The sequence below is a fragment of the Apteryx mantelli genome, chromosome 4, assembly GCF_036417845.1.
Source record: "Apteryx mantelli isolate bAptMan1 chromosome 4, bAptMan1.hap1, whole genome shotgun sequence".
Classification (NCBI taxonomy): Eukaryota; Metazoa; Chordata; class Aves; order Apterygiformes; family Apterygidae; genus Apteryx; species Apteryx mantelli.
In genome coordinates, this window is record NC_089981.1 from 23,768,822 (window position 1) to 23,789,324 (window position 20,503).

Genomic DNA, 20,503 nt, shown 5'->3' on the forward strand with positions numbered 1-20,503 from the left:
AAACCGTTCCCAGGCCTCGGCCGAGCGGGGCCGACGCACCGGCCAGGCGGGTGGCGAACAAGACGCGGCAGGTCTGGGCGCTGCCGGCGCGCGTGGGAGGCCTGCGAGCAAACGCGGAGCGCAGAGCGGCCACGCTTCGGGGCGCAGAATATTTAAAAACACGGTGACTCGGAGGCAGAGCTGATGCCGCCGCGAAGCTCGTAGATGTGGCTAATTAGCAGAGCCGGATTCACCAGCTCCGGCTTCGGCGCTTTGGCGGTAACTTTTTCCCAGCGCGGTGCCAGGACCTCACCCACTCCCAACGCCATTTCCTGCACCGGTGGAAAATTCACACGAAAACTCATGCATTTGAGCGGCACCCTCGTGTCCCTAACTGCCCCGGGGCTCCTGTGTCGCGTCCACGCAGCCTGCGAGGGGGGAAGAGCCTCGAAGGGCTGCCGGGTGCTGGGGAAAAGCGAGGGACGCGCCAGCCCTCCTTTTAGCCCGCTGGATTTTCTGCAGGGGCAGCGCACGGGCTTAGCCCTGCTCCTCTCTCCGGGGGCACCTGCCGGGCAAACCGCAAGGTCTGGCTTTCGCGGCGTCGCCGCCTCGGCCGAAGGGAAGCGCCGCACCGGGGCTGGGAGCGTTGCGCTGGGCGTGGGAACGTGCCTCGTCCCGGCTGCGGCCGCAACCCGCCCCTCGGCTGGACGGTGGCTCTTCCTCGGGCGGCCCTCGCCCTGCTGAGCGGCGGCGCGGCGGGGGGCGAGGGCGCCTGGCCGGCTGCGGCACGTGGCCTTGCCGCCTGCAGCCCCCCTGCCTGGCTGCAGCCCAGATCCCTCCCCAGCATCGCCAGCTCCGCGCCACCCGCATCCCCTGCGCTCGCCCTCCGCCCCCGCGTCCCCGCGCACACCCGGCCCCGCGGCGGGTGCTGCCCGGGGCACGGAGCTCGGGGTGTTTGTCGCACCGGAGGTGTTTCGCAGCACCCCGAAATTGCCGGGGCCGCGTGACAGCTGCCTGACGGGAAGGGGACAGAGGTGGCACCCATTGCATCCGCTTATTTCCTCCCACGCCAGGATGTGACGGGGAGCACCGGGATCCAGCTCCTGCGCCCGCGCTGCCCCTGCCCCGCTGACCCCCAGCGCCGGGGGCGGCTTCGTGCGGCAGCATCGCAGGTGCCTCGCGGGCCGTCGTCCCGGGGCGCAGCCCCGCCGCGGCTGTGCCAAAGCCCCGTCGGGAGTAAATCACGGGAGAGCTCAGCTCGCAGCTTGGTGCGGGGCTGCGGGGTCCCTCCAGGGGGGCTTCGTGCTCGTGTCCCCCGCTCCTCGCTGCTCGAGGGCGCCTTGCTTCCCGGCGAGCCGCGGGGAAAGTGCTTTTGGGGTGAGAGTTTGCCCTGGGGTGGAGGGGGGGAGCAGCCGCTGCCGCCTGGGCCCGTACAGCTGCGGCACAGCTGGACCACATCTGCAGGGAGGGCTTGCCCGGGACGCTGGGCTTCGGCCTGCTCCCTGGTTTCTGCCAGGCAGCGTGAGAAATGGCACCGGCGAGCACCAAGTGTCACGGGGCCGGGGAGATGACCCCGGTTGCCCAAGCGGCACCCGTGCCGGCGTGGTGCTGAGTCACGCACGTGGAGAGCGCCGCGGCGCTTGCAGAACCGAAACCCACGGCTCTTCGCCTTCCAGCCGCGTCCTGCAGCCCCGTGCCTCTGCAAAGGGCTGACTCCCCGCGTTTCTGCCTCCGCGGCACCGAAGCGAGCGCTCGAGGCGCTCGGCTGGGTTTCAGTCACCCTTTAGGAAAACGTGCACGTGCTGCGAAAGCAAGCAGCACCCCAGGGACACCCGGAGAGGGAAAAACGCAGTTCTGGGCCAATATCTCTTTTTCTGGTGCTTCCGGCTGCAACAAGATCGAGACGTGTAGATGTGTAATGCACTGACTCCAGGTGAACCCACATATTAATTTGCGCATCTCTCTGTAGCTATATCCCTTTTCCTAAGCACAGGCCTCACTGTGTGCCATAGCCAGGGTTTTCCCATGTGGATGCCTGGAATTAAGATCCCAAAACCAGGCTGAAGCACCTTGGTGAGAACAATCTTGTTTTCTATGGGCTTTTCCTTGGTGACCTCCAAACTTCTGAGTATCTGAGGACTTTTCAAAAGAAGCAACTTTATATGTTTGGGAGACTGGATCATCTACAGGGCCCTGGGCAGCAGCAAGGTGAAGTGGTGTGGGGTGGCCTGACTGGAAGAGCTGCCGAGATGGGGGGAGAAGCAGCCGCCCTGCGGAGAAGGAGCCATAGGAAACTGCAGAGACTCCCAGAGGACCAGTTGGGTAAGATGCAAATCTCATTAAAATAAAAGGTGGAAGACGTTATTAATGTCTTTCAGCTTTTCTGGGTGTTCACGCTGGCAGGGTTTCAGCCTGCTCGGGGTGAGTCACGGGATGAGGCGTGCTCGAGCCCCCGTGCAGGTGAGCCTCGCGCGGGGTTGCTCAACCGCCCCGCTGCGCGCGAGGGGCTCCCTCGCCTCCCCTTTTCTTTCTTTTTGATGGCGTTCGCTTGGTTTTTTGGAAGTTGCAACCTGGTGCAAAGATGCCTATCGCTAGTGCCGAGGTTGGGGGCAGCTGCCCCTTCTCCTCGGCACTGGGAGGTGTTTTCCATCCAGCCCCGTGGCGACATGGGGATTGGGGCTACAGGGCAGCAAAGGAGGATTAAGGACATGCTGCTGGGCAAAGGTCTTCTGCAAACACCTCGGGGCAGCGGGAACAGCGCCGCGTTGATGCGGCTCTGATCCCCAGGCACGGGTCACGCGCGCCCTGGCACAAGGCCCCCGTTCGGTGCCGCCAGGGGAGATCGGTTCAGTCCCGTAGCGGACAGGAAGTCTGGACAGGATGGGGTTATGCATGTTCAGGATGGGGAAGAGACCTGGCCTTTTCCCGGCCAAGCAGAGTGTGGGCACCTCCCATGTTCTCCTCTGGCTGTGGGGTGTCACGAGCGGTGTCAGGTCCGTGCCTGGTGCCTTGGCAGGAAGATCCCTGGTGCCCAGCGGATTTGGCCTGGCCTGGGGCGATGCTGGGTGCCTGCAGGTCCTCCTTGGTGTTGTGGGTGTGGATTCCTCCTGAAAGACCAGCTTCAAAACCCCCCAGCTGGACCCCGACCCACAGCGAGCTCCAGCCCATGGCTCCTCTGGGGCAGGCAGGTGGGGGGCAACCAACTGGGCCAAGAAGCGCGCTGGCTCCCGGGACAAGCGGCTGCTGCTGAACTGAGGGTGACACCACCTGGAGAGCAGCACAAACACTACTCACCATGCACCCAATGGGTGCAAAAAGGACACGCTGCAGAGCAAGGGGAGCCCAGAGCCCCCTTTGCCCACTGCCGGTGGGGCTTGGACATGGAGCAAACCTCTGCGCAAACCTCCCCTGCAGGAGAGATGTTAAAACGGCTTTGAAAGCAAAGACCTCAGCAATGTCCCAAGCGTTAAATGGGGTGAATTTATAGCAGATGCCTCTAAGACAAAAACAAAGAGGTTCTTCACGCGGCAGGCAGTTAAGCTGCAGAAATCCTTGCTGGGGGATGTTTTTGATGCTAAACCTTCGCCGAAGTGGAAGGGCAGAAAGGAACGGGGAAGAACATGGGGCCGGCAGCAAGGACGGGGTCAGAGCACCTGCAAGGGCAGGTCCCGACAGGCGGCTGGGGCAGACGGGGACAACCTCGTGGGTACGCAGAGAGCGGCCAAGGCAAGGGGAAGGGACCAGCCCTTCCCGCCAGCGTGGCGAGGAGACGCTGCAGCGAGCAGCCGCGGGAGCGCAGGAGGTGAGGGCCAAGAGTCCTTCTCTGAGACAAGCCTGAAGCAGAAGTGCTTGGCGCTGCAGCCCTCGCATGAAGTAATCCCCCCAAAGCTTGATGCTTCCTTCCCTTTTTCCGTTTTGGGCATGTTTTAGGCACATTTTGCCTCGTCATCCTTCCGCCTGTGCTGAGAGCGCCGGATGACGGGCGCGTGGCTGCGTTGCCCCGTCCTCAGCAGCCTGCGCAGTGCAATCGCTCACGTGCGCCAGCTTCACCCTGCACAAAATTAGCTTTTCTGGAGCGGGGTGAGGGCCCCCCTGCCGGACGTGCCCGTCCGCGCTGGCCTTGACTCAGCTAATCCCCTCTCGCTGGAGTCATCGCCCGGGTCGGCGTTAAATTTAGCACGCGCCGGCCGCGGGGATGGCGATTACCTCGCTCGCCGCCGCTCTGCGGCAACAGATTTGTTGTGCCTGGCGAAGGGGGCCGCGGGACGTGCCAAGGGGGGTACCTGACCCCTGCAAAACCGCAGCGCACATCCGCACCTGCTTAGCAGGCACGCTTGGAGGATCCTCTAATTAACGTTTGCTCAGCGATCGAAGATGACGAGCGCTTGGCAGTGTTAGCGAACGATTAGTAGTTGATGCTGTTGTCGCTCGGATGGGAGCCAGCGCGGAGGTAGCGAAGGGAGCGCGGGCTGGGGAGCAAATTCTATTAAATTAAGGCTTCTGGTGTCTTCTGCAGTTCAGTGCTTGATTTTGATGTCCCTCGTGCTGCAGGTAGCTCATCCGAAGCCCGCTGAAGGTTTCCTGTGATTTCAGCAGTACTAAGCCAAGCCTGACTTGCTCGATGTGATGTCTGCCTGTATATGTGTGGACAGGGTCTGGATAGTTGAACCTAAGGTCTGCAGAGATACACCGAGTTATTTCTCCCCCCTTTTCTGTATCGTTGAACACAAATGTGAGGGACAAGAACTCTCAACACCAGCAAATCATATATGTATCTTTATTGGAGGAAAAAGCATCGGTGAGAGTGACACCTGCAAAACCATTAAAAAAATTGCTTTCTAATCCCACTGACGTATAAAAACACTGTAATCTTCCTCCCCTTTGGCCATAATCCCCAAGTCCTTTGGCAGCTGGGACTAGCATTTTGCTGGGTTTACGTTCCCACACTAGCTGCAAGCAGGTGGGCAGGAGGTCCCCGTCGCGCACGTATATCATGCTTCTCCCTTAGCCAGGCACCGACTTTTCCCTGCCCGGAGAGGCTAGTTAGTACTTTTTTTTATTACCAGCTCTGGTCAATCCCTCCCCACATCCATGTCCCCGCTCAGTCTTCCCATTCTTATCTTTGCTAACAGTGTTTGGGATCTGCTGGGTTCTTCTGGAAGCAAAACTAGGGCCAATATTTAAATGAGGACAAAACATGACAGGCAAATTGGTTTGTTGCAAGTGGGGTAAAACAGCCATGGCCGTGGCACAGAGAAGACGTGGGCAGCCCGCGAGCCACCAGCACGTTTGAGAGCGTGATGATTAGATTTAAAAAAAAAAAAAGAGCCCCAAGAGAGATAATTTTGCACCTGTGAGGGTGATCTCAGGGATTTTGTGCATTTGGGGAGGCTTTGATGTGCCCTTCTGGAGACCGGAGCAGTGCAAGCCCTGAGCCCCTTCACGGGAAGCTCAAGTGGTTCGAGATTAAAACACCGGAGCAGGCTGGATTTACCGGGCCAGTCGGCGATACCAGTACTACTGGTCCTTACGGCCAGCCAGCTGTTTTTCAGCTAATGTTTTTTCATGCTGCAATTTCAGTTTCATGAAATCCTCTGAGTTTCAACCAAATGTGATTAAAAATTTCTTCAGAGATCTCTATTTCTCTGAGGTCTACCATAAAATTCGCATTTAAGAATTTTGCAGAAAAGCTGAGATGGAGAGGTAACATCATGCTGGCCGTGAACTTCTAGTGTCATCGGGAGTGGGAGGCCAGCAACCTTTTTTAGACCGTTTAGCAAGGCAGAGCTGCACTGGGGGGGACCAGGGGAGCCCCCCAGGAGGCTTACTTTCGGCAGGTTCTTAAAGGCACGCTCATTTTTCTCGCTGCAAGAAGGGGCCCATGGGTTCGTGACTCATGTCCCCTGCAGCCCTGGGGCCACGGTGACGGCTGGGCTGCAGCAGGAGCACAGCACAGTGTCCCCTGGTGGCCACTGCTCACGTCCGTGGAAAGGCTTGGGACCTGCATGTGCTTCCTCGTGGCTCAGCACCTCCCAGGACTGTCCTGAAAACATGCAGGTAGGGAAAGGCATTGCCTTTGGAAACAGGATGCCCCAGGAGCTGAGTGTTTTACAGAGCTGGGTCTCCTAAGGGCGTTCTGCCTGTGACCCCCAAGAAAAGGTGATTTGTGCTGTAGTCTCTTGTACGTGGGTTTTTCTGATTGAGATTGAGGTTTCTTTTCTCAACTCAGTCATCCATTTTTACAAAATCTGTAGGACCTTCATACCTTCGAGGTCGCTCTCCCTCTGCCAGGTTTGGTTGGAGCTGGTCAGAGCTCTGCTCTGCGATTAGCACAGAGCTGCTAGAAGGACTCAGTCACACATCAGCCTCGCCTCCTCGGGAAATCGAGCTGAGGAGCATGTTCGGCTGAGGCAGCGTATCAAAGGCTGGCATTGGCCAGAGCGCCAGAGAGTAAATCTTGGAGACTGTGTCTGAGATAGCTTCATCGCTTCTGTTTGGAGAACAGAAAAGCACCCAGGCCCTACAGGGCAGGAAAGTGGCAGGGAAGTTGTTGGTTTCATCCCAGGACAGCACAGACCTCGTCTCAGGAGCAGAAATGAGCATAAAGCCTCGTCTGGTAGCCGGCACTCTCATGCAATGTTGTCTTCCCCTTTCCCTGAGGTTTGCTTGCTGCAGGTTGGGACATCCTTCCCTTCCCACCAGAAGTTTTGCTTTGAAATGACCCAATCCCATGTGCTGCTGGGAGGGAGGACTGCTGGCCCGTCAGCACTGTGAGGGGACCCAGGCAGAGGGTACACCCACTTCTTGAGCCCCCTGGATGTTATGAAGGCCATCGTCAAAGAAGATGTGGGGCTGGATCTGGGTGAGGATGGGGCCCTTGGGAGCCCCGTCCATGAAGAAGGCCTCATCAATGGCCAACCCCCATTCCCGAAGCGTCTTGATGGCTCGGATGCCCATGTCCCGGCCGCTACGGGCCGTCACCAGATAGGTGCGGATGGGGGATTTCTCTTGACTGAACTTCTTTCGCATCTTCCCAAGGTGCATGGCAAAAGCCTTCAGAGGACCCTGGAATTGCACAGAGAATTGGGAACGGGTTGGCACTGTGCGTTCGTACGTTGGCCTTGGTTCAAACCCTGGGGTGGTCAGAAGACAGTGGAGTACTGTGGTGCTAATGCTAATCCTGGAGTGACCAGGGAAGCACATCCCAGCTAGCAGCACCGCTGGGTCTGAAACCTGCAGTGACTTGGATGGCAAAAGGTCCCAAAGGTGGCAGTGACATGGGTGACCATGGCTGGCCTGCCTCCAGCTATTTGAGACCCAGAGCTCATTTACAGGAGACATCTCCAGTGCAATGCTGGATCAGGCCCACACCAATGGCTGGGGAGTGGTTAATGAGAAGGGAAACCATAAGGATTTGTGCTTTTTCTGCTGCAAGGGGCTCATGGCAAAACCCTGGCAGGAGAGGGACATTTGCAGCCTGGTGCAAACTGCCTGTGCAGACGGGGTGGTCAGCTCACCTCTCCCATGGGCACGGCCTCCATGGCCCTCTCGTACCGCACGGCTCCCTCCAGCCCCTTTTCCCGAAAGACCTGGTCCGTCTCATCCGAGAAGAGCACGGCATCTCCATCGAACACCACGCGCAGCTGGGTGCTGGGGGTCTGTACCTCTTGCTGGAAGACGAGCGCTGCAGAAACTCCTGCAAGACACAGTGTGTGGGGGTAAGAGGGGGGGCTCAGGTAAGACACCTCATCCAAGGAACAGCTCGTGCACGAGCAGCTGCTCCCTGGACCTCTGCCGTGGCCCCGTCTGACACCACAAATGTCTTTGGAAAAGACGTTGGTGGGGCTGGGCTTTCCAAGCCAGGCTGGTTTCTGTGGGGGTCAGCCCAGCCTTTCTGCGGCTACATTATTTGGGGGTCAAGGAAGCGGCTGCTGGCCGAAGGCTGTCTGGAGAGACTTTGAGGGCTAGGAGATCCCGGGTGGCTGCATATACAGCAGGCACAGGCCGCCCTCCTCCTGGCATGCACTCATTCTGCCAAGCCCAGGTTTAACACCCAGATTTACCACGTCATGCTGTGAGTAATAGGGACTGGCACCTCTATCAGATTGGTATAATTGGCTTAATTATGGCTCCCTTCCTCCAAGCTGCTCCCTCTCATCTGCAGACTGAGGACCCCAGATGAGACACTTGTTAGAGCAACAATATTCTCCAGGGATATTTTAGGAATTTGCTTTGTAGCTAAGGAACACCTTCCCCCCCCCCCATCCCTCCCCCAAATTGGTCAGGCTGTAGTTGATTTGTTACTCACTGAAAAGGAGCTTGGCCAGCTGCTGCGCTCAATACACAAGCAAATCAGTCACGTTAATGAGATTAACCCCATTAGAGCTGTTAGGGAGACCATACCCCTCCCAGTCAGGTCAAGCATGTCCTTAAAATGGTCCTTATCATTAAGCACGTGGTTAATTTTTGTTGTACTAAGAAAGCAAACTTCTATAGCACCCTTACTAAATCCCAGGAATCTCAGGTGCTCCCTCTCATTCACCTAGGGAGCAGCCACAGGCCCCGAGACTGAGCTTTATGTCTGGGCACTCGGCTGCTCTGGGAAAGCGCAGCCCATCTACAGGGCCGCGTCTGGGGCCACGGGACCTGGGCATGGCACAAGGACACCCCATTGCGGGGCCAGAGGACTGCGCGGGACAGAGAGGAGAAGGCACCTCTGCGGAGGGCGTTGCAAACGTCCGTCCTGTCGGCCGAGAGGAAGAGCTTCACCTGGTGGGATTTCAGGTACTGCGTGGAGTCCTCATCGCTGACGAAGCAGAACTTGGAGATGTCCAAGCCTTCGGGTCGGGGGGGTGAGCAAAATCTGTTATGGGACGGTGACCTCTGCCTTGTGCCCCTCCCTCTTCCCCCCCCCCCCCGACCTCGGCACGCAGCAGCCCCAAAGCTGGGATACACCCCCTTCCCTGTAAAGGAGGTGACAGCCCTGTCCCTTGACCATGCTGGGGATCACGGAAGGGCTGCCCGAAGTGGCAGAAATCATTAGTACCAAGCGACCTTCCCCAGGGCCATGCAGGGAACTTGCCGCTGTTCCTGCTGCATCTTCTTGCCCATCGCTCCTATAGGAGCCTTTCCAAAAGCCACACTGAGATTTTTCTATAGCCCCGGTTTCTCGAGTGGCTGCCTGAGGATGCAGAGGCTGCACAAAATGCTGCCAGCTCCCACCGGTGTAAGGCCTTGTGCAACGGATAAGGCAGAAGGGAGAGTCAGACTCCCCTGTGGCCCTTGCAATGTGCTCTGACATCCCAGGAAAGCTGCTTGGAGCCAGCAGGAATTTGACTTCTGCTGCCAAAATTACCCCTTCCCCTTAAAATACCACCTCTCCCTGGTGGCTGAGTGGCTCCTGGCCCCAGGGTCTGCACTGCCGCTGATGCCTCCCTTTCTTGCCGCATCCGTTTCATAGCGCCCCGAAGGAGAGGTGGCCGCGTGGCAGCACTGGGCTCCCCGTACCGTAGTGCTTGGCACTGTTGATGATGCGCGTGCCGCTCTCGGGACTGTTGTTGGAGAGCACGATGACATCGAAGAGGTCCCGCTCCGCCGGGTCGCTCGCCAGGAGCTGCTCGTTCACGTACTGCACCGCCTGCGAGAAGCAGACACAGGCACCAAACGCTTCCAGCAGTTGCTCAGACTGGCTCAGCACTGGTGATGACTTTACCAGGGCTCTGATTTGTGGTTGAGCAGTTGGTGGATAGGGCTGGAGGCTGGGCACAGAGAGGACATTGCTCCACAGCTGTCGTTATACAGCGTTGAGTGTGCTACAGGAAGCCAGGCAGCGCGGGCATCCCGCAAAAACCAGACCCAGGAGGGCAGGGAGCAGGACACTGCTGCCAGAGCCTCCAGTGGGGCCAGGACACACGTATCCTCACCCCAGGATGGGAATAATGAGGCTGAAAGCCAGGAGTGGCTCAACATGGTCAGCACGGAGCTGGGAGCAAGGATGGAAATGGCCTTTCAACCTGTGCTCCAAGCGAGGCGTTGATGTGGCAGCTCTCCTTGCTGGAGGGGGAGGCTGGAAAGCTCGGAAAAGCCACCAAGCCGGGTTAGCACATGGCCCTGGCTGGGCTGGGGGCTCACCTGGATGAAGGCGAAGGCCGTGCCCGGTGGCAGGGGCTTGTTCTGGTTGGCCTGCTGGTGCCTCACGTACTCGTCCTTGCCCTTGGCCAGGAAGAGCGCGTGCTCCTCCTCCAGGTCGAAGATGGCCCTGGTTGTCACCGCGATGACCAGCGCCTCACTGGGGTCCTTCTGCGGAGCCGGGAGGAAAGAGCGGTCAGGAGGGGGAGGTGGCCGGGGGCGCTGGGGCGGGTGTTGGAGGTATCACACCTGCCCCTTCGCTTCTGGCTCTGCTGACGCCTGTGAGGGCCTACGGGGGACATGTGCCAGGAGTGACGTTCGGGCCACCGAGGCCAGGGCGGGCGGCTGTGACAGCCCAACCTGTCGGGTAAGTGTGACGCACGCCGAGGACGGCTCACGCGGAGGGGGTTGCTCCATCCTTTAGGCAGGTCTGGGCACGGCGTGGCCTCAGTCACCTCCCTGTGCTGAGCGGGGCATTGCCGAGGCGCTCTGCACTCTGCGCTTGCCAGCAAGTTTAAAGCCTCGGCCCCGCAGCCTCTTCCCGTTTGCAAGCCACGGACCTCCCCGGCACCTAGAGGTACCCCGCGGCCCTCAGACAGGCTTCTTTGGCCACGGCCTCTGCACTTGAGGGCTCCGGTTGCCTGGGCACGAGCAGTTCAGGCCACTGCAACATCATGTTGTGGTTGTCATCAGCGAGGGTGACATTGCAAAACACGCGGGGGTTAAGCTTGGGAAGCACCGCATCTGCATTTAGTGACAAACTGACCTGTTTCACGTCGGTGTTCAGAACGGTGCTTTCGGGCTCTGCCATCCTCCCCGTTCAGCTCCAGCCGACAGCAAGTCTCTGATTAAACTGATGCATTACAACGTGTCCAGTTCAGAGAGGAAAAATGAAGAGGGGAAGAAAAAAAAAAGGGAAAGAGGATTAGACATCCTGCCCCCTCGTGGAGCAGCCCAAACAGTGAGCCTGCTCTTGCTGACGATAGCTCTGCTGTGAGCAAAGCTGGCCAGATAGGTCCAGCTGAGCATGGTGGAAAACTAGTTTTCAGCCGAAGCTCGCTTTCCCCCACTTTTCTGGGGGAATTGCTGAAAGAAGTTGCAAAGCTTTTTTTTCCAGCAAAACAGGTCTCTTTAGGGAGACACCTTTAATTAGGGCTCGGAGACTCAGCGGATGCGAGTAGGAGCTGTGGTCAAAATGGGTCAGATCTCAAAGGCAGGCTTTTAGCCGTGCCCTTAGCGCCATTCTTGCCACTTTGTGTTTACGTGACAAAGTTGTATCTGCAAATAAGCAAGTTTGCTGGGTAAGCAATGGGCTTGCAGCTGCAGAAGCGGCCAAAACCTGTGCTGGCCATTTGGGGCTGGAAACCCGAGTGGTGCTGAGCGTCGCTCCGCTCGCTCTGTCTGTGCCCCTGCAGGGATGGGGTTTCTTCCCGTGGAGTCCCAGACCGCTGCCGTCCGGGACTGATCACCACCAGGCTTTGCTTGCTGAGCGGGGAGAAATTTTCCTTTCGAAACCAGTGGCGGGGAGCAAACCGCTTTTCTGAAAGTGAAAACGAAGTGAAAGGAAGGGGAAGGGAGCCGGGTCCCCCTTCCCGGCGACACACTGAACTTCTGCGCCGTTCTTTTAAGCTGAACACCCGGTCTGACTTCTCCTTTCTGTTGAACTGCCTCTGGTTAGCTGCAATATTGTTTACCGGCACCTTGTATACACAGGTATATGCATATATACCCCCCCGCACACACACGTGCACATATCTCTGGTGCATATACCACATAAAAAAATATATATATATATATACAGTTCCATATACACACACACCCCTATATACTAGATAGATATACACACATAAATATATATGTATGTGGTGCCAAGTAGGCAGAAAAGCATCTGAGGAGGATGCCTGCTGAGCTGGGTCTCTACTGCAAGCAGCCGGAGTGACAGCCAATCTTGCAGCCCCGCAGCAAAGCACGTACCTTATCCTCTGCTTACTTCCAGCTGGGAAACAGTCAAGAATTCGCTAAAGCTGGAAAAAGCAAAGACGACCAAACTCACGGCGTGTGCTCTCCCTGCTCCCCGGCGCAGCCCGTCCGGCGGCAGCAGCCGAACCCCGCAGCCCTTGCAGGGGATGCTGCTGTTTATATTTCCCCCGGCGGGCAGGAAGCAGGCGGGCCTCGCCGGCGCGCCGGGATTTGTAGGCAGCCCCGCGGCCTGGCGCCGAGCCCGGCTGCAGCGGCCGGCCCGGAGGCGAGACTGCATTTCCCAGGCGGCGCCGCACAGGCGTAGGGTCTCCGCCGAGGTTTGCCTCGACCTGCGCGTGCAGCAGCCGCAAGGCACCGCGGTTGCTTCTATTTTCGTAGCTGGGTTATTTATAACTCGCCTCCGGGCGTCTCCTCGCACAGCCCTGGCACGCGGCGCCATCGTGCTTTTTGCCCCAAAATGCAGGGCTGCGCGTTCGGGAAGGCGAGCGGTCTGCAAAGCGGGCGAGCCCGGTGGTCCCCGGGGAGAAGCTCTCCGCCTTCGCGCCCTCGGTGCAGCATTTTCGGGGTTGCTTTTCCCTTCTTTTCTGACCACCAGCTCTGAGTTTAGCAAGCGAAAAGGCTGCTCAGATGTGCAGCTTTCGGCACAAAACCGAACCTCCCGTCCCTGACGGATTTTTCGGAAGCAAGCTGGGAAGCGGAGGTGCCTCCAGCATGTCGCTGGCACCCATCGCCCCACGGTCCCCTGTGCCCCCACTGCTGGGCAGAGCACAAAAATGCTCTTTTGGTCCCGTTTTATTGGATTTCTCGGTTTCGGGCGGCCGAGGGGAAGACTGCGCGCCTCTCTGCAGCAACGCCTGAGCAGCTGCCGGAAAATCCAGCCAGGCTCGCGGGTCCGGCCGTCCTGCGCTGCCGTCATCAGACGCTACTCACCGGGCTCCTTCCTCCCGCGGTCTTATGTCGCGGCACGCTCTTGGCTTCCGGCACCGCCGCATATTTCAGCCGTGACAAGGTGGGTTTTAGGTTAACTTTGCTTAGTTGGCAGCGAGGGGAGGAAGGAGCACGCATAAATTTCAGGCAACAGGTGCATCCGCCCGGCCGTGCTGGCGTCGGCGGGCGCTTCGGCACGTTGCGTGTTGAGCCCGCGTCGAAAGCACCCAGCGCCCCTGCGGGCAGCGGGCTGTGAGCCTCGCGCTGCCTCCGGGGAGGCATTCGCAGCGCAAAGCTAACACAACGGGGAAAACCCCTCCCTCGAGATAAACCCGGCGCGTGGAACAGCCCTGTAAAATCTCAGCGCTCCCGTCCCTGAGGTGGGGCCGCGCCGCGACGCCCGGCCGCCCGCTCCCTCGCCCGGCCCAGCGGCAGTTCCTGCTTCGGAGGCTCCTGCGGCACGGCACGGCACGGTGCCGGTGGGAGCCCGGCGCGGACGGCGAGGCGGGGAAGGGAGCACCGCGGTAAGTCCCCATTGCTCCAGCAGCTGACATCCCTGCGTTGCTATCCCGGGGGGAGCTGGGAATGGGGATGGGGCGAGGAGCGGGATGCTGGCCCTTCTCCCTCCTCGCGGGTCCTCTCGGCTGCTCCCCGGGCGTCCTCGCCACTGCTGCACCGTCTCCCCCGGGGGGAGAGCGCCCCGCTTGGCTGCAGCAGCGGATTTAATTGCAATTATGGCAAATCCCACCAAAACCATGGCTGCCAAAACAGCTGCTCAGATCTGCCCCGGGGGGCCAGGGCAAGCCTTTCCTCACCGGGGCGGCGTGCAGACACGCGTTGGCAGACCAGCACGTCGTGCGATGCTGCGCGAGGGGCCCCGGGGGCATGGCGCCTGCGCGGCTCGCCCAGCGGAGGGACCGGGGCCGCTTTGCAGGCCCGCAGCGACGGCGGTCCCCGGCAGGGAAAGGGCAGCTTGCGGAGCGGTCGGTGGCAGAGGATCTCACATGGGACCTTGGCCCCAGTGGGGCTCGCCTCCGCTGAGCCCGCTCCGCAGGGGATGTCTGTGCAGGACCCGTCATGCCTGCTGTCTTGCAATGGGAGACACTGGTGCGAACGGGATTCCTGAGATGCCGGGGCTGGATCAGAGCTGCCTGCTGCAGCACACCCAGCTTTCTCCCCGTTTCCGCCTGCCCCCCCCACTTGGCTCAGCTTGGCAGGGCCTCGCGGGCAGTGAGTCAGGGCCCGAGCACCGCGGGCCGCGCCGCTCCGTGCAAACAAGGGCAGCAGCTCGCACCAACACGCGGATTCCCACCCATTCCCATTCCCACCCGGGGCGACAGGAGAAACGCACTGCTAAAACCTGGTCGCAAAGCTGCAAGCTGAGCGCAGGCGTCCCGAGGCACCGACGTCCCGCATGACCCTGGGCAAGTCGCTTAATCCGCATCTCACTTCCCAACAGGGCAACAGGGACGATGCTGATCCCTACGCTTAGCCGTGCGCGGGCAAGATGCAAAGCCCAGTGCCGACTTCCTGGGACCCGGCTGCAGGGAAGGGCGGGGGGGTGAGGACGTGGGGATGCAATGCCCGCTACAATAGGGCTTTGTTTGAAGACGGGGCCTTTCGGGGCTGTTTTACGGCAAACGATAATAGCACGGAATTTAATGAATCATTTAGTTACGCTTGGGGAATCCTTTAGAAAACAAAACGTTGCGTGTACGTTTCTGGATGCCGTGAGACACTTCCAGCAGAAGCTTGGTCGGGGGAAGCACGACGGCGGTTTCTCCCTAGGGATACTGCCCGTGCAGGGCACTGGCGCTCGGCGCTGGAGGCAGCGCGCGGCGGCCGCGCTTGCTGATGCCACGGGGACGCCCTGCCAGCGGCGCGGGCAGCCGGGGGAGCCCAGGTAAATGCGGCCATGCCTTGCCGCCTCCGTCACGGCGAGCTACGGGGAGGAGCGCCTTTGTCCGCGCCGAGCGGGGCTGGCCGCGGGCCAGCGGGCTCGGCAGGGCCTGGCCTGCGACGGGGTCCCGGGCGAGGGTTGCACGCCCAGTTTCGGAAGTGGCCAAGCCCTGAATGCTTCTGCTGAGTTTTATCTCGGCGTTTTAATCGTATTTGCTCTTTCAGAGCTGCGAGCGGAGAGAGCAGGAGCGCACGCACCTCTGCAGAGGCGGCCACTTGCCTCTGACTTTTGTTTGCTTTTCCCAGGTCGCCTGGGCTGAGTCATGGCCAAGGAGGCGCGCGGCGGCGGCGCCACCGCCTCGCCGCTCTCCCGCAGCGCCCCGACGCGGCCCGGCCTCGCCGGCGGCTTGCTCGCCGGCATCCCGCGTGAGTACGCGCCGGGGCGGTGCAGGGTCTTTCCCGGGCGCCTGGGGTCTCCCGTGCTGCTGGAAAGCCGAAAGGTCTGCAGTAATGCTGCTGGGGGCGAGCTGGTACGGGAGAAGATTTGCAGCCAGAATGTGACTGTGACTTGTGATGTGGGGGATGTTCTGTGTGACAGACAGTGGCGAGACTGGGGAGCGTTTACTGAAGGGGGTAGACGAGCGAAGGAGGAGCAAGGGACGCGATACAGTGCTGCCAGCGCTTGGGATGGTGTTAGCTGCAGCAGGAGAATCTCAGCTTTAATTAGAGCGAGAATCAATTTCCAGCCCTCGCGATTACAGAGGAAACACTGAAAGTACAACTCCTTAATGCTGAAAAAACCCGGAGGGGGATTTAAATGCGCTCTATGCGGTTTTGTTTGGTTTTAACTCTTCTGTTCACCTCTGTCCTCTGAACGCTGCACCAGTACCCAAATGGGCACTCATCGCTGTGGCCGTCGCTGTGGCCGTTCTCCTCCTCCTCTTCCTCATCTGCATCGTCAAGTGCTGCTGCGGCAAGAAGAAGCCCAAGAAGAAGGAGAAAGTCAACCTGCTTTCCTTCAGCAGCCCCACCGCAGCCAGCCTCGTACGTTGTGCTTTCTCCCCTCCGCCCCTTGCTCTGGGCGGGGAGCCGAGGGGCTCCGTGGTGGGTGTCCAGCTGGACCTCACTGCCAAGAGACACCTCGGCACTTCTAGGGTGCGTTCCAGACCGGAGAGGGGATGTGTTGCCATAAAGCTGCTATTGTGTGTGGCTCTAGCTGGGCCCTGAGATCTCACCTTGCACCTGGATGGGGAAGGAAAGGCTTGGGATGGGGTGCAACCTCTGGTTTGCAGCTTGGGGACCCTGCGTAGGCTACAGGGGTAAATCAACAGAGCCTCTCCCAGGCTATGCTGCTTGGTTTTTATCAATATTGCCTGGCCTCTGACTGGTTTCCAGTATGTAGCAGGGGGACTTCCTGAAATTTGAGGTCTAAAGCATCTTGGTCTGTCAGATGCATTGAGTGGGGTGACGGGAGGGTGCTCAGCCTGGTGCCTGGCCTCGCCGGCTCGGAGCGGAGCAGGAGGCTTGCTTCGGCTGCGCCGTCCCTGCGACGTGGCACAAGGCAGCCTCCGTGGGAGTAGCTTTGCACCAGGGACCTGGCCCAGCACCCCCAGGCCCCTGTGCCAGGCTCGAGGGGAGTGCTGCTTCCTTGCCACAGGTGCAGCCCGAGATGGAAGACCTGGAGCGCAGCCCCGAGGACAAGCAGCGCGGGAAGCTGCAGTATTCCCTGGAGTACAACCTCCGCACGCAGGAGGTAGGACTCCCCACGCTGGGGCGAACCACTGGGGTCTTTCTCCTGCCAGTCCCCCAGCACTTTCTCTTGCACGGTCCCTCTTCACTGCCCATCGAAGTAGACCCCAATATCCAGGCCATACCCTGCCATTTTTCGCTGAGCCCCCAGGACTGCTCCATTCGCATGGCCCTGTCCTCCTCCGCACAGTCACCTTGTGTGCTCTTCCTTCTCAGATGAAAGTTGGTGTGAAGCAGGCAGCTGACCTGAAGGCCATGGACAGTGGGGGGACGTCTGATCCATATGTTATTGTGTACCTAACATCCGACACGAAGAAGAAGTATGAGACCAAGGTTTACCGCAAGACCCTGAACCCTGTCTTCAATGAGAGCTTCACTTTCCAGGTAAGAAACAAGAACTGCTGACACTTCCTTGGTCCCATCAAGAGTGTTGCATGGACCCTGTTCCCAAGGCACAACCATATCTGGGCAGAGAGGTGCCTTCACCACAGGCATGGGGAAGTCGCAGAGTGAAGGACCTGCTGCCACGTGTGCTGCCCCTGCCTGGTGAGGAAGGGCTGCAGCAGTGGAGTGAAGGGTGCTGTGGGATCCCCTCCTGCAGGTGCCCCAGGCAGAGGTGCCCGAATCCACACTGGTGATGCAGGTCTATGACTTCAACCGCTTTGCCAAGCACGACATCATCGGGGAGGTCCGCCTGCCCCTGGCCAGCGTCAACCTGCAGCGTGCCATTGAGCAGTGGAGCGACCTCGCAGCTGCCAGCAAAGTGGAGGTTGGTCCTGGGAGGCTGGGTGGGACATTGACCCGGAAGAGCAATGTCCTGGAGATCTCCTTCCTGGTGGCTTCATCCCCTTTTCCCTTCCCAAGCTCTTGTTCCTGTAGTGTTGCTCCCCGCTACATCAGCAGCTCCAGCAAGGGGTCTTGCCTCTCACGCTGCAGCATGCTGGCTTGCTGTGGGGGCAGCTGCTTCCCACACACTCCCTGCTCTGGGCAGCAAGGAAAAGGCGATGCAAAGAGCCAGGAGCAGGAGAAGCGCTGGCTCTCCCTCCTGGCACCCTGGAAGAGGGAGAGCTCTGGCTTCGCTTGCAAAGTGCTGCAGTGGTGCTGAGGCTCCCGACTCGGGTGGCGAGGGGATCCTGTGTCCCTCCTACAGCACCCATGTGGGGAGCCGACCTGGAGGAGCAGATTTTGGTGGGGATGAAGCTGAACTGGGTCTGATCACATCACCAGGGAGCAGAAGAGGCATCTTTATGATAAAAGCTGCACATTCTCCTTGCCGCCTCTCCGAGGAGCAAAAGCAGCCCCTTGGGTGCAAAGGCAAGGAGGAGAGAGCACCAGAGAAGTTGGGAACCAGCCCTGAGATGGTGCTTTAGCTTCAGCTGGGCTGGCCTTGCAGGCTCCTCAGCCCTGGCTCTCCATCTGGTGCTCACTACTCACATCTCTCCAACAGCAAGAGCAGCTCGGTGAGGTCTGCTTCTCGCTCCGCTATGTCCCCAGCACCGGCAAGCTGACTGTGGTGGTCGTCGAAGCCAGGAAGCTTAAGAGGATGGACTCCCGTGGGCTGTCAGGTCAGGAGGGCCCCTTACATTCAGATCTCTCTCTACCCCTGCCCAGGGCGGGTGTAGTTTCCCTTGATGATAGCAGTGAGGAGTGGCACGTGGGAAAAGAGGGGTTAGACCCCATTACCAGGCACGCCTGCTCTGCTTGGGACAGCCAAGCGGGTCAAACAATAGTTGTCACTTGTCCCAGCCATGTTGCTCTCTTCCCACAGATCCTTTTGTCAAAGTGCATCTTATCCTGAACAGGAAGAAGTGGAAGAAGAGGAAGACAAGCGTGAAGAAAAATACCTTAAGCCCTTACTTCAATGAGGTGTTTGTTTTTGAGGTGCCTTTCAACCAGATTCAGGTGGGTTTCCCCTGCCCGGAGGACATCCCAAATCAGCGCTCCTCCCACTCCCCCGTAATGCTTGGTGATGCCATACGCGTGACCACAGGCACAGTTGCACCCGCGGGTGCCTGACCCTCCGCGGTTGCTATCGCATGCTCCCTCTCCCTGGGCAGCCTTGGCCGGCAGCGCTGAGACAGCGTCCGGTGAGCAAGCTGCCTCCCGCTCACCGTCTTCCTGATCTCCCCCCAGAACGTGGACTTGGTCATCTCCGTTTGGGATCATGACAAGGTGACCAAGAATGAGCAAATTGGCAAACTCTTCCTGGGCTGCCGGGCCACAGGCAACCAGCTCCGGCACTGGTCCGACATGCTGTCCAACCCCCGGCGACCCGTCGCCCAGTGGCACAGTCTGCAAGCCGTGGACGTGGTCGACAAGGCCCTGGGGCTGAAAACCCACCTCAAGCTGCCCCTGCCCACCAGATAGGGGGCTCCTGTGCCTCCCTCAGCTTGCCCTCGCAGGACACACGAGCAACCACGGACTGGGCTGGGCAGACCTGGCCGAGAGGCGAGCTGGTTGCTAGTGCCCAGCACAGCAGCGACCAGCACAGCACAGCCCTGTGGAGCAGGGTGACAGCGGGCAGAGGACGCTGGAGGGGACGGCATGGGCACAGGAACCAGCTCGTCACATCCGCTGGCGGGTGGAGGGGAGATATGCCCAGAGCTTCGAGCTCCTGTGGTAGCAGTGAGTCTGTCAATACTTTTGAAGTAGAGGACTGATGTGCTAGCACCTTGGAGTGGGTATTTATTTCGGTTGTGAACAACCAGGCAAGGGGTGAGCTCTTGGCTGCTTCCTAACCATGTCCTGGGGAGGTGGAAGGAGGGAAGACTTTCAAACAAGGCAAAGATCTTGAGGAGCGGTAGGTCAGAGAAGGATCCTAAGAGGTGTGGGCTTCAAACATGGAGAGGGAGGATGGGCTGGTGAGGAAGGTGTCAGAGATGTGGGATGAGCTCTTTGCTCTGTAATAAGAATGCTCTGCGCCCTGGCAAGATGCTAAATGAAATGAAGCCAGGGAGCAAACCCAGCTCCTGGACTCCTGGCTGATCCTGCTGCTTTGCCGTTAACCTGTTCCTGGCCCGCTTTGGGCCCGTGCTGCCTTGCGTGCCCTGAGATGTGGCTCGGGATGGGACTCTCCAGCCATCATCCCTGTAGATGGGGCTGCACCAGTTTTGGCTCCGTCTGCCCTGCGCCCTGGAGGTGCTGTCAGGGAGGGGGACTACAGCACGTCCCTCGTCCCTCGTCCTCTCGCTTTCCTGCTGTGGGTGGCTATTCTGAAGGCTGGGTTGCCTCCTTGTGTTTCTTCTGGGCAGACCATGCATCCCCTGGAGGCTCCTTGTACGCCCGCCCGTCCCCTCTGTCCTGCTTCGTGGTGCCTTGGGGTAGGGGTGTGTAAGTAAAGGTCCCTCGTGGTGTGCTTGAGAGAGGCCGATCTCCCACCTGTCCCCACAATGCTGTGGTTTGGGTGGCTCGGGGGCAGCTCCTCTGACCCTCTGCAGGAGGAAACCCGGCTGCCTGGGCTGACTCCAGCACAGCACCCTCCAGGGCTCAGCAGGGCCAGCGTGAAGGATGTGCCCCAGCAGCTCCCTGAATGTGTATTTCGAGGAGATGTTTAGGAAGGGGATTGCTCTCAAGCGAGTTTTTGCTTTAACTGAGGAGACTTAAGCCAGACTTGCTCCGATGTGCCTTGACACCGATGCCTGCCTTTGCATCCTCGCTCCCACTGAAGGAACAGAATGGGAAGGGTAAAGGAGGGAATTGCCTTTCTCTAAAATACTCCAGGAGACAACTCCAGCCTCCTGGCCTTGTACTACAAAGTAGCCGTAGCATATGGAAGATTTGGCCTCATGCTGTGTTTGGGCCCAAAAGCCAAAAGGAATGTAATTAGCACCGGTGCTACTGG

The 20,503-nt window shown here is 59.4% G+C and overlaps 2 protein-coding genes across 2 annotated transcripts; one reads left to right on the plus strand and one right to left on the minus strand.

Moving 5' to 3' along the window:
- Positions 1 to 4,742: 4,742 nt before the first annotated feature.
- Positions 4,743 to 12,186, minus strand: LOC106497037 (cytosolic 5'-nucleotidase 1A-like). The gene is made up of 7 exons (XM_013957818.2): positions 12,082 to 12,186; positions 10,874 to 10,960; positions 10,111 to 10,278; positions 9,487 to 9,616; positions 8,694 to 8,816; positions 7,497 to 7,675; positions 4,743 to 7,044 (listed from the first exon to the last, which is right to left on the minus strand). Exons 2-7 carry the CDS (start codon positions 10,916 to 10,918, stop codon positions 6,742 to 6,744), a joined length of 948 nt encoding a protein of 315 aa, XP_013813272.2. The 5' UTR covers positions 10,919 to 10,960; positions 12,082 to 12,186; the 3' UTR covers positions 4,743 to 6,741.
- A 647-nt stretch (positions 12,187 to 12,833) lies between these two features.
- On the plus strand, positions 12,834 to 19,316 carry SYT8 (synaptotagmin 8). The gene is made up of 9 exons (XM_067295502.1): positions 12,834 to 13,096; positions 15,220 to 15,339; positions 15,800 to 15,957; positions 16,571 to 16,666; positions 16,879 to 17,046; positions 17,264 to 17,431; positions 18,110 to 18,227; positions 18,431 to 18,564; positions 18,796 to 19,316. Exons 2-9 carry the CDS (start codon positions 15,237 to 15,239, stop codon positions 19,027 to 19,029), a joined length of 1,179 nt encoding a protein of 392 aa, XP_067151603.1. The 5' UTR covers positions 12,834 to 13,096; positions 15,220 to 15,236; the 3' UTR covers positions 19,030 to 19,316.
- Positions 19,317 to 20,503: the final 1,187 nt, after the last annotated feature.

What these genes read in the sequence shown, in the direction of transcription:
- LOC106497037 (XM_013957818.2), bottom strand. Translation starts at nt 10,918, where the DNA reads ATGGCAGAGCCCGAAAGCACCGTTCTGAACACCGACGTGAAACAG. An exon ending in CGGCCTTCGCCTTCATCCAG is followed by an intron (nt 9,617 to 10,110) that starts GTGAGCCCCCAG and finishes TGCTTCTCGCAG; the next exon opens with GCGGTGCAGTACGTGAACGA. An exon ending in CAACAGTGCCAAGCACTACG is followed by an intron (nt 8,817 to 9,486) that starts GTACGGGGAGCC and finishes CCCGACCCGAAG; the next exon opens with GCTTGGACATCTCCAAGTTC.
- SYT8 (XM_067295502.1), top strand. Translation starts at nt 15,237, where the DNA reads ATGGCCAAGGAGGCGCGCGGCGGCGGCGCCACCGCCTCGCCGCTCTCC. An exon ending in GCCCCACCGCAGCCAGCCTC is followed by an intron (nt 15,958 to 16,570) that starts GTACGTTGTGCT and finishes TCCTTGCCACAG; the next exon opens with GTGCAGCCCGAGATGGAAGA. An exon ending in TGCCTTTCAACCAGATTCAG is followed by an intron (nt 18,565 to 18,795) that starts GTGGGTTTCCCC and finishes ATCTCCCCCCAG; the next exon opens with AACGTGGACTTGGTCATCTC.